The sequence below is a fragment of the Cetorhinus maximus genome, chromosome 1 (assembly GCF_964194155.1).
Source record: "Cetorhinus maximus chromosome 1, sCetMax3.hap1.1, whole genome shotgun sequence".
Classification (NCBI taxonomy): Eukaryota; Metazoa; Chordata; class Chondrichthyes; order Lamniformes; family Cetorhinidae; genus Cetorhinus; species Cetorhinus maximus.
The window spans coordinates 241,698,016-241,710,372 of record NC_135879.1 but is presented as its reverse complement, the minus strand read 5'-3'; the positions used below and the strand labels follow the sequence as shown (position 1 = coordinate 241,710,372).

The 12,357-nt window shown below is 46.6% G+C and overlaps 1 protein-coding gene across 3 annotated transcripts in view; it reads right to left on the bottom strand.

Moving 5' to 3' along the window:
* LOC144688399 (exocyst complex component 6B) overlaps positions 1-12,357 on the bottom strand; it is a 623,897-nt gene that overhangs the window by 282,603 nt on the left and 328,937 nt on the right. For all 3 annotated transcript variants that reach the window (XM_078554888.1, XM_078554897.1, XM_078554904.1), the window contains exons 12-13: positions 11,272-11,343; positions 5,664-5,761 (exon numbers count right to left, since the gene is read on the bottom strand). In XM_078554888.1, coding sequence (XP_078411014.1) covers positions 5,664-5,761; positions 11,272-11,343 — 170 coding nt within the window. The remainder of the gene's footprint in view (positions 1-5,663; positions 5,762-11,271; positions 11,344-12,357) is intronic.

Sequence of the window (12,357 nt, the reverse complement as noted above, 5' to 3'; positions counted from 1 at the left end):
TGAGAATGTGGAACTTGCAATCAAAAGGAATCAGTCGTTCCCTAAGTAGAACCTAAAGACGTGGGAACACTGCACCATCAGTGGTGCCTTTGTTAGAAAGTGACATTACATAGATCTAATATCTTCTAATATCTCCGGTAGATATAGAAAATCCCACAGCTCTCTTTGAAGAACTGTAGCGGGGAGTTTTGGCTACTATTTACCCCTCAACAAACATCCAATAACAGCCTTTCTGGTCATTATGACAGTGCAGTTCGTGGGATTTTCCTTTGCGCAAATTGGCTGCTACATTTCAACAGTGACTACGCTCAAAAGTGCTTCAATAGCTGTAAAGGGCTTTGATACGTACTGAGTTTGTTGAAACAATGAACAGTCAGTTAATCAGTCTTTCTTTTAAACATTCAACTGGATAACTTAAGTTAAAAGTAAGCGTACTGCCAACTGAACCAAGTATATACATACAGCGTATGTGTATACAAGTAGTATAAATCTGGTCTACCCAGATTTCTAAGTATTTATGTGGCTGGTCCAGTTAAGTTTCTGATAAACCCCAGGATGTGGATGGTGGGCGATTCCGTATTCGTGATGCTGTGAATGATCAAGGGGAGATGGTTAGATTCTCTTTTGTTGGAGGTGGCATTGTCTGGCACTAAGGCGTGAATGTCACATGTCACATATTAACGCAAGCCTGAATGTTGCCAAGGTCTCGCTGCATGCAGACAGGGATTTCTTCAATATCAGGAGTTGCGAATGGTGCTGAACATTGTGAAATCATCAGCGAACATCCCCATTTCTGACCTTGTGATGGAGGGAACATCATTGATGAAGCAGCTGAAGATGGTTGCGCTTAGGATTTTACTCTGAAGGAACTCCTGCAGCCATGTCCTGGGGCTGAGAAGAATGGCTGCAGGAGTTCCAATAATCACAACGATCTTCCTTTGTGCTAGGTATGACTCAAACCAGTGGAGAATTTTCCTGCAACTCCTAGTGATTCAATTTTACTAGGGCTCCAAGATGCCTCACTTGGTTAAATGCTGTCTTGATGTCAAGAGCAGTCACTCTCACCGCACCTCTGGAATTCAGTTCTTTTGTGCATGTTTGGACCAAGGCTTAATGAGACTTGAAGCTGAGTGGCCCTGGCAGAACACAAACTGTGCACTGGTGAGCAGGTTATTATTGAGTAAATGCCACTTGATAACACGATGGCACCTTCCATCGTTTTGCAGATTAAAAGGAGGCAGATGGGAGAGTAACTGACCAGCTTGGATTTGTCCTGATTTTTGTGGACATACCTGGGCAATTTTCCACATTGTCAGGTAGATGCCAGTGTTTTAGCTGTATGGGAACAGCTTGCCTAAGGATGTGGCTAGTTCTGGAGTACAAGTTTTCAGTGCTACAGCCAGGATATTGTCAGGGTTTTGCTGTATCCAATGCCTTCAGCTATTTCTTGATTTCAAGTGGAGTAAATCGAATTATCTGAATTTGGCATTGAAGATGATGGGGACCTCAGGAGGTCGTCGTGCTGGATCATTCACTCGACACTTCTGGCTGAAGATGATTGCCTTGCTCTATGCACTGATGTGCTGGGTTACCCCATCATTGAGGATGGCATTTGTGGAGCCTTCTCCTCCAGTTAACTGTCCACCACTATGCATGACTGGACATGGCAGGACTGCAGAGCTTTGATCTGATCTGTTGGTTGTCGGATTACTTAGCTGTGTATAACATGCTGCTTTCACACAATTACAAATAACTTCTTCCTTATAAAAAGGGGCAAATCAGCCAGAAGCAGCCAAGCATGTTACTGAAGAGGGCCCGAGTTAATGAGTTGCTTTCAGATGGCAAAGTTAACGCATCCCTTTCTTTCTTCAACATGACCCATGGCCTGAGTGATGCAAAGTTGCTTCTAGTTACTTTGCAGGCTTAAGGACAGCCCGTCCTTGGTCACGCAAGAACGCTCTAAAAGCTTTGCTGATTTTATGGGCTGTTCAGCGTAAATTGAGCAGCTTAAGCACAGCGATGGCTAAAATTCCAAGTATTTGGAGTCAAGTCCTCGCCTTGTCTTTTTGTGAAATCCGCATTGTATGGGCAAAATTCCTTTTTGGGCTCATTCATGACGTGGAACCTAACATTGAAGGTGAGCTTTTGACTCTGGGAAATCCGTTAATAGTTACTTACTTTCAATCATTAGAAGGATGTATCAGTGTTTGTGGGTGCCCGTGTTTCCTCCCAATTCAGACACATGCTGAGAGAGCGAGAAATTAGAGCACCGTTAAGTCATTTGTTTTCTGATAGGTGTTTGGTGAACATCTTCTCTCCTTGCTTACAGAAATCAGAATTGCTTCGAAATATAGAGGGCCCAGAGGAGCACATCGCGCATTGATCTGGTCTGTCCAAAAAGTTCAACAATTTCTACCCGTTCCCATCGCATAATTTTCTCTATCAGCCCCCGATTAAACTTTCAATGCTATTCATCTCCATTGCATTCTGGTTCTCCGTGTACAGTCGCTAAATCAAAACTGTTCATATCCCTCCCACTTAAGCCGCAATTCATCCCATTGTTAAGCCATTCTACCCAACCCCATTTTTGTTTTTCTTTAATCACAATTCTCTGCCCTCTCTCCAGATTCTTCATTATCCTATCATTTATCTCTTTTTAAAACATCTCAACTGCATCAACAGCATTCCATATTTTCATACATCCTCTAGATACCTTTATCCCCCTGGGTTTGCTTTTAGCAACTTGGTTCTAATTTTATTATCCGTCCTCTTGTTCTAGATTTTGAAACCCCCTCTACACTCAAATTCCCATCAAACACTCCCAGGGCAGGTACAGCATGGGGTTTCATACAGAGTAAAGTCCTTCTACACTGTCCCATCAAACACTCCCAGGGCAGGTACAGCACGGGGTTTGATACAGAGTAAAGTTCTTCTACACTGTCCCATCAAACACTCCCAGGAGAGTGTTACAATCTCGGTAGAGATCAGTAACAGCTCTTTTTAAGTAGACGAAACTTGAAATCCCAGTTATTTACTAAAATAATGAACCACAAGATTCCACTGAATACTATCTATCCTATACTCTAACATCCAGAATTAACAAGTTAAACATGAACGAACAGGCAAATTATAGCCAAACTGCAAATTAAATGGCAGATACAACTAAGAAGGATCCTACGAATTGGCTCAGCATTCCACTCAGATGTTTTGTGATCACAGTGGGTCATAAAGTCCTTCAAACTCTGTATTCCTCACAAACAATTTCTCCTTTTTAAATTTATTCTTTCATGGGAAGAGGGTGCTGCTGGCAAAGCCAGCATTTGTTGCCCATCCCCCTAATTGCCCTTAAACTTAATGGCTTGCTCTGCTAATTCAGAGGGCAGTTAAGATTCAACCACATTGCTGTGGGTCTGGGGTCACATGTAGGCCAGACCAGGTAAAGATAGCAAATTTCCTTCCCTAAGGGGCACTAGTGAACCAGATGGGTTATTATAGTAATTGACAACATTTTCATGGTCACCATTACTGAGACAAGCTTTCAATTCTAGATTTTATAATTTAAATAAATGACTTGGATAAGGGACTGAAGGTATGGTTGCTAAATTTCCTGATGACACAAAGATAGGTAGAAAAGTAAGATGTGAAGAGGACACAAGGAGGCTACAAAAGGATATAAATAGGTTAAATGAGTGGGCAAAGATCTGGCAAACGGAGTATAACGTGGGCAAATGTGAAACTGTCCATTTTGGCAGGAAGAATAAAAAAGAAGCATATTATCTAAATGGTGAGAGATTGCAGAGCTCTGAGATGCAGAAGGATCTGGGTGTCCTAGTTCATAAATTTCAAAAGGTTAGTATGCTGGTGCAGCAAGTAATTCGGAAAGCTGATAGAATGTTATTGCTTATTGTGAGGGGAATTGTATACAAAGGCAGAGAGGTTACATTTCAGTTATACAGAGCATTGGTGAGACCACATGTGGAGGACTGTGTACTGTATTGGTCTCCTTTTTTTTAAGGAAGTATGCAAATATGTTGGAAGCATTTCAGAGAATGTTTACTATACCAATACCTGGAATGGGAGCGTTGTCATATGAGGGAAGATTGGACAGGCCAGGCTGGTATCTGCTGGAGATTACTAAGAGGCGACTTGATTGAAAGATATAAGATGCTGAGGGCTCTTGACAGGGTGGATGTGGAAAGGATGTTTCCTCTTGTGGGCGAATCCAGAACAGGGGCTCACTGTTCAAAAATAAAGGGTCGCCCAGAGGAGGAGAATTTTTTTCTCTCAGGGTCGTGAGTCTTTAGAACTCTTCCTCAAAAGGCGGTGGAATCAGAGTCTTTGAGTATTTTTATGGCAAAGCTAGATAGATTCTTGAGAAGCAAGGGGGTGAAAGGTTATAGGGGATAGGTGGGCATGTGGAGTTGAGGTTCCGATCAGATCAGCCATGCTCTTATTGAATGGCGGAGCAGGCTCGAGGGGTCAAATGGCCTACTCCTGCTCCTAATTCATATGGTCGTATTTTATTAATTTGAATTTAAATTCCACTGGCTGCTGTGGTGGGATGTGAACCCATGTCCCCAGAGCCTTAACCTGGGCCTCTATATTACTAGTCCAGTAACAATACCACTACACCACTGTCTCCCACAGCTCCTTCCAGGAGCTAGTCTGATTCCCAGCACCAGCAACCCACAACCAACCTAAGTTCCACCGGTATAGTCTTTACCGCAAATGGCACACGTCTGCAGAACCTGCTCAACTCGGTCTGGATGGTGTAGATCCAATGTTATCTTCAAGTAACAGAAGCAGCTGCAGCAACTTATTCTCTTCGCTATTCTCAGATCTTCTAGCCTCTTCTTGAGTCTTCTTCAGCTTGCCTGTTCTGCTCTAATGGACTCAACAAAACTGCTACTGCACAGCTTGGGCTGATCTGTGTTCTTATACCTATTTCAACCAGGGCACAGCTTCAACTTCCCAACCTCAGCTTGCTCATGATTCCCTCAGAAACCGGGAAGTTCAGTTTTATTTCGAGGTTTACCCTTTTCTGCTTCCCTTCCAATTTCATCTCCAATCCAGTTTACATTGTGTGGTAGGGTCTGCCTCAAAAATGTAGAAATTAAATTTAAAAATAGATTCCCTCGCAACAGGTACAGCATGGGTTAGACATAGGTCGGTGTAGAGGAAACGTTACTCTATCAAACATTCCCAAAACAAGTCCAACAAGAGTCAGATTCAGAATAAAGCTCTCTTTGCACTCTTTACATCAAACATTCACAAATTGTTACATTCAGGGTGAGGCTTACCTACCTCAATAACCCACCTCAAGCACAACCTGAGAAAAGCACCCCCTATTTGATCAGAGTGACATATTCTCCATTTTCTACCACTGTCAAGCTCTATGTCTGAGTCAAATTGCTAACCTGTGCTGAATTTTAGGCAGTTGGATGAACTGTGAGCATGAATCAATGGTAGCTGGGATGAAACTGCGCAAACAGCTTGCACCTGGACTCCTTACAGCCAGTAGAGAGGCTTTTAAACGTTCAAAAACAACAACTTGCACTTGTACAGCAAACGGAATTCAGGCTGAATTGAAATTGGACAGAAGTAATAAAAGGACATTGCATTGTTTTTTTTTTGTAAACTCCAAGAAGAGTACTCCTTCTCACCTGAACACCCCAGACCACTTCTTGAGCAGAATTTCACCATATTGATCTCTGATCTCGAGCAGCATGTCGAAGTACTGATTCACTGGAAATCCATAACCCTGTAAAGAAATGCAAGTGCTTCTAACATCAGTACTTGGAACAGCGAACGCTCAGGTTAAACACAATTTAAAATCCACTACGAGGCTGATCAACTCCTCAGGCCTGCCGAGGGAGGAAGATGTCCAGCATTACTCATCTTTTGTCCAGTCAGGCACTCAGGTTGACAGGATATAAAAAAAAAGAAATACAACTGAAGTCTTGATTGAAGAAATTATACCAGTTCACTGGCAGTACCAGAACGTCTGTTAACTTGCCAATCTACAGCAAAAGGCTTCACTGATAGAAAATACTCTCAAGCTCTAAGTCAAAGAACCTCTTTATTGAAATCTTTTCTTTACATTACTATAGTTTATGTCCTCCGAACTAGGTCTTCCTAGATCAACCTACCCAATCCACCTTCTCCCAATCTGTACCATCATCACCAAGGCTCACTGCACTATCTCCTACAAATCGGGTCCTCCAAGTTGTGTGACTTCTTAGCCCACCTTAGTCTCCCCTCTGTCCTACAAGTCCTCCAAAGCACAACCAACCATGGCAGCCCCTCAACAAGTGAGGCATCTGAAAGAAATTCCCAAAAAATGGGGAGGGAAAACAAATGACAGTCATCGACAGGCCAACCAGCGTCTAGGTCGCTGTGCCCACCTTAGGACAACATTCCACTATCTCAGCTGCAGGTGTGTGTACCCTTAACAGATTGTCAGAGGGGGAAAGCTGGAGAGCAACACTCCCTCAAAATCAAAAACACACCAAGGGTTTTGGGTGGGTGGGGGGGGGGAAGGTATAAGGTGCCAAGATTTGCATGATTTTAATAATGAAATTTACAGCATGTTGACCCATTAGACTAAAGTTTCAATTCATTAAAAAAAAGCAATTAGATAGACAACTGCATGGCATAAATCTTGACAATTTTTGTCCTAATTAGGCCTCTGCGTTACTCTGTCTGAATGATTTAAATCCTGTTTAAATACGTGGGTTCATAGCGACATTTTCGGAAAGCATTCTTCTGTACCGTTTGATTTTCCGTGAACATCAAGAAACAGTGGCCCTGGTTGTGACATTCCATCTGCATCCTAAAGCCAATGATTCATGAAAAACCATCCAAATGCTTCTTACTGGGCAAAACAAATAGCCCTGAGGTAGCAGGGCTGACCTACAAGGAGGGGTTGAGTAGAATGGCCCTATACTCTCTGCAGTTTAGGAGACTGAGACGTGATCTCATTGGAACATAGAAAATTCTTACTGAGTTTGACAGGGTAGATGGGGAGAGGCTGCTTCCCCTGGCTGGAGAGTCCTAAGGGTCATAGTCTCAGGATAAAGGACGACTTAGGAGTGAAATGACAGGAGATTTCTTCACTCAGCAGGTGTGAATCTTTGGAATTTTTGAGTATACGGTAATTCCTAACATAACGTGCTAGCTAGTTGCACACTTTAAAGGTCCAACTTTAAGTGAAAGGACTTTAAGCAAATCAAATTTTCCTCTAAGAATCAATGCATAAACTGGAGTTAGGTTCCACAGCCAGTCTCTCCCCAGTACCCAGCCAGTCTCTCCTCAGTCTCTATTACCTGCACCTTTTGGACATTTGGAGCAAGGCAGCGAGCGGGGCAGAAGCAGGGTGGGAGAGAGGCGGTGAGTGGGTCAGAAGCAGGGTGGGAGCGAGGCAGTGAGTGGGTCAGAAGCAGGGTGGGAGTGAGGCAGCGAGTGGGTCAGAAGCAGGGTGGGAGCGAGGCAGTGAGTGGGTCAGAAACAGGGTGGGAGCGAGGCAGCGAGTGGGTCAGAAGCAGGACAGGGGCGAGGCAGTGAGTGGGTCAGAAGCAGGACAGGGGCGAGGCAGTGATTGGGTCAGAAGCAGGACAGGAGCGAGGCACTGAGTGGGGCAGAAGCAGGGTGGGAGCGAGGCGGTGAGTGGGTCAGAAGCAGGGTGGGAGCGAGGCAGTGAGTGGGTCAGAAGCAGGACAGGAGCGAGGCAGTGAGTGGGTCAGAAGCAGGACAGGAGCGAGGCAGTGAGTGGGTCTGAAGCAGGGTGGGAGCGAGGCAGCGAGCGGGTCAGAAGCAGGACAGGAGCGAGGCAGTGAGTGGGTCAGAAGCAGGGTGGGAGCGAGGCAGTGAGTGGGTCAGAAGCAGGACAGGGGCGAGGCAGTGAGTGGGTCAGAAGCAGGACAGGAGCGAGGCAGTGAGTGGGTCAGAAGCAGGGTGGGAGCGAGGCAGTGAGTGGGTCAGAAGCAGGGTGGGAGTGAGGCAGTGAGTGGGGCAGAAGCACGACAGGGGCGAGGCAGTGAGTGGGTCAGAAGCAGGGTGGGAGCGAGGCAGTGAGTGGGTCAGAAGCAGGGTGGGAGCGAGGCAGCGAGCGGGGCAGAAGCAGGGTTGGAGCGAGGCAGTGAGTGGGACAGAAGCAGGACAGGAGCGAGGCAGCGAGTGGGTCAGAAGCAGGGTGGGAGCGAGGCAGTGAGTGGGTCAGAAGCAGGACAGGAGCGAGGCAGTGAGTGGGTCAGAAGCAGGGTGGGAGCGAGGCAGTGAGTGGGTCAGAAGCAGGGTGGGAGCGAGGCAGTGAGTGGGTCAGAAGCAGGGTTGGAGCGAGGCAGTGAGTGGGTCAGAAGCAGGGTGGGAGCGAGGCAGTGAGTGGGTCAGAAGCAGGGCAGGAGCGAGGCAGTGAGTGGGTCAGAAGCAGGGTGGGAGCGAGGCAGTGAGTGGGTCAGAAGCAGGACAGGGGCAAGGCAGCGAGTGGGTCAGAAGCAGGGCGGGAGCGAGGCGGTGAGTGGGTCAGAAGCAGGGCGGGAGCGAGGCGGTGAGTGGGTCAGAAGCAGGACAGGGGCGAGGCAGTGAGTGGGTCAGAAGCAGGGCGGGAGCGAGGCAGTGAGTGGGTCAGAAGCAGGGCGGGAGCGAGGCAGTGAGTGGGTCAGAAGCAGGACAGGGGCGAGGCAGTGAGTGGGTCAGAAGCAGGGCGGGAGCGAGGCAGTGAGTGGGTCAGAAGCAGGACGGGGGCGAGGCAGCGAGTGGGTCAGAAGCAGGACAGGGGCGAGGCAGTGAGTGGGTCAGAAGCAGGACAGGGGCGAGGCAGCTAGTGGGTCAGAAGCAGGGTGGGAGCGAGGCAGTGAGTGGGTCAGAAGCAGGGTGGGAGCGAGGCAGTGAGTGGGTCAGAAGCAGGGTGGGAGCGAGGCAGTGAGTGGGTCAGAAGCAGGACAGGGGCGAGGCAGCGAGTGGGTCAGAAGCAGGACAGGGGCGAGGCAGTGAGTGGGTCAGAAGCAGGGTGGGGGTGAGGCAGTGAGTGGGTCAGAAGCAGGGTGGGAGCGAGGCAGTGAGTGGGTCAGAAGCAGGGTGGGAGCGAGGCAGTGAGTGGGGCAGAAGCAGGGTGGGGGTGAGGCAGTGAATTTGGCAGAAGCAGGGTGGGGGTGAGGCAGTGAGTGGGTCAGAAGCAGGGCAGGGGCGAGGCAGTGAGTGGGGCAGAAGCAGGACAGGGGCGAGGCGGTGAGTGGGTCAGAAGCAGGACAGGGGCGAGGCAGTGAGTGGGTCAGAAGTAGGGCGGGAGCGAGGCAGTGAGTGGGTCAGAAGCAGGGTGGGAGCAAGGCAGTGAGTGGGTCAGAAGCAGGACAGGGGCGAGGCAGTGAGTGGGTCAGAAGCAGGACAGGGGCAAGGCAGCGAGTGGGTCAGAAGCAGGGTGGGAGCGAGGCAGCGAGCAGAACAGTGAGCGGAACAGTGATCTGGTTGCCTGGGGGAGTCAGGAGTGCCAGAATGCTGAACCCTACGACTTTAAAAGGATATATCCTCCCTATTGCATTGGCGACAGTGTAACAAAAAATGTTAAACACAGCGACCTCAAAGGAGTTATTACTGTATTTAAGAATGAGATTGATGGATGTTTCGACACTACAGGAATCACAGAATATTGGGATAAATCGGGAAAGTGAAGTTGATGTGGAAGTGCAGCCAATGATCCCATTAAAAAACAGAACTGGCTTGAGGCGCTGTCTGGCCTACTGCTGTTCCTTTTTCTTACATTCTTAGAAGAACATAAGAACTAGGAGCAGGAGTAGGCAATTCAGCCCCTCGAGCCTGCCCCGCCATTCAATACGATCATGGCTGATCTCATTTCGGCCTCAACTCCAATTTCCTGCCCTGTCCCCATAACCTTTCAACCCGTTACTAATTTAAAATCTGTCTATCACCTCCTTAAATTTATTCAGCGTCCCGGCATCCACTGCATTCTGAGGTAGTAAATTCCACAGATTCATGACCCTTTGAGAAAAGTAATTCTTCCTCATCTCTGATTTAAATCTACCACCTTTTAGCCTAAGGCCACGGTCTCAGTTCTAGAATGCCCCACAAGAGGAAACATCCATTCCACGTCTACTTTGTCTATCCCCTTTAATATCTTATATACCTCAATTAGATCTCCTCTCATCCTTCTAAACTCTAGCGAGTATAGGCCTAAACTGCTCAATCTCTCCTCATAAGACAAGCCCCGCATCTCTGGAATCAATCTAGTGAACCTCCTCTGAACCGCCTCCAGTGCAACCACATCCTTCCTCAAGTAAGGGGACTAAAACTGTGCACAATACTCCAGGTGCGGTCTCACCAATGCCTTGTACAGTTGTAACAACACTTCCCTATTTTTATACTCTATTCCTTTAGCAATAAATGCCAAAATTCCATTTGCCTTCCTTATAACTTGCTGTACCTGCATACTAGCTTTCAGCGAATCATGCATGAGGACACCCAGATCCCTCTGCACTGAAGCGTTCTGAAGTTTCTCTCCATTTAAATAATAAGTCGCCTTTTTATTCTTCCGACCAAATTGGATAACCTCACACTTATCCACGTTAAACTCCATCTGCCACATTTTGGCCCATTCACCTAACCTGTCCATGTCCATTTGTAACGTTCTTATTTCTTCATTGCAACTTACTTTACCACCTATTTTGGTGTCATCTGCAAATTTAGCTATAGTACCTTCTATCCCTGAGTCCAAATCATTAACATAGAATGTAAATAGTTGGGGCCCCAAGGACTGAACCCTGTGGCATCTCACTAGTTACAGCTTGCCATCCAGAAAAAGACCCATTTATCCCAACTCTCTGCTTTCTGTTGGTTAGCCAATCCTCTATCCAAGCTAATATATTACCCCTAACTCTGTGTGATCTTATCTTGTGTATTAATCTTTTGTGCGGCCTTCTGGAAGTCCAGATATACTACATCCACAAGATCCCCATTATCCACTTTGCTTCTCACATCTTCAAAGAACTCTAGCAAATTAGTCAAACATGATTTACTCTTCATAAAACCATGCTGACTCTGATGGATTGCATTTTGACTTTCCAAATGCCCCATTACTACTTCCTTAATAATGGATTCCAACAATTTCCCAACGACAGACGTTAAACTAACTGGTCTATAGTTTCCTACTTGCTGCCTTATAAGGAATAAAGTAACCTTCTCAACTTTTGTAATTACCACTCCGTTAGTTTAGACACAAGGCTGTATCGCAATCCAATTATGGGAAGCTCTATCAGTTACCTGCAGAGTGTCCGCAAAGAGTACTAGAAGGTTCTTCAAATCCAAGACCAAATTCGGGTCAGAGCAGTATGACTGAATGAGAGATGGGGAAAAAAGAAAGATATTTAAAGCCAACAACTTCAAAATGCCATTCAACATCTAACTTTGTGAGCAACCTATTATTATTTCACTGTAGGTCTGGGCCAGGCACAATGTTGAAGCTCTTCACTTCACAGTGTTAGAAAGAAGACAGAACTGCATTTGCATACCAACTGTTATATCCCAAAGTGATTCACAGCTAATGAAGTACTTTTTAAATTGTGGTCACTGTTGGAGGAATCAGGTTGAGGTCAAGACTCGTTACATCACTTCCTTCTCTGATTCGTTCCTTCTCAGAACCCCAAAACTATGGTCGTCTTCACCTTACTCAGTTGTGCTCCTATAATAGTCTACAGACCTTTCAAACTCAAAGCGAGCATCATTTAATCCCATGTTGTTAAACCCCCCTATCTCAGTAACCTTCTCTAACTTCGTTTTTTATTAATTCATGGGATATGGGCGTCACTGGCCAGGCCAGCATTTATTGCCCATCCCTAATTGCCTTTCAGAAGGTGGTGGTGAGCTGCCTTCTTGGGCTGCTGCAGTCTATCTGGTGAAGGTGCAGCCACAGTGCTGTTAGGGAGGGAGTTCTAGGATTTTGACTCAATGACAGTGAAGAAACGGTGATATATTTCCAAGTCAGCATGGCTGGGAGGAGAACTTGCAAGTGGTGGTTTTCCCAAGTGTCTGCTGCCCTTGTCCTTCTAGATGGTAGCGGTCATGCGTTTGGAAGGTGCTGTCTAAAGAGCCTTGGTCAGTTCTTGCAGTGCACTCGTATATGTGGAGGGAGTGAATGTTTGTGGATGGGTTGCCAATCAAGTGGGCTGTTTTGTCCTGGATGGCATCGAGCTTCTTGAGTGTTGTTGGAGCTGCACTCATCCAGGCTAGTGGAGAATATTCCATCACACTCTTGACTTGTACCTTGTACATGGTGGTCAGGCTTTGAGGAGTCAAGAGGTGAGTTATTTGCCACAGGATTCCTAGCCTTTGCCTGCTCCTGTAGCCACA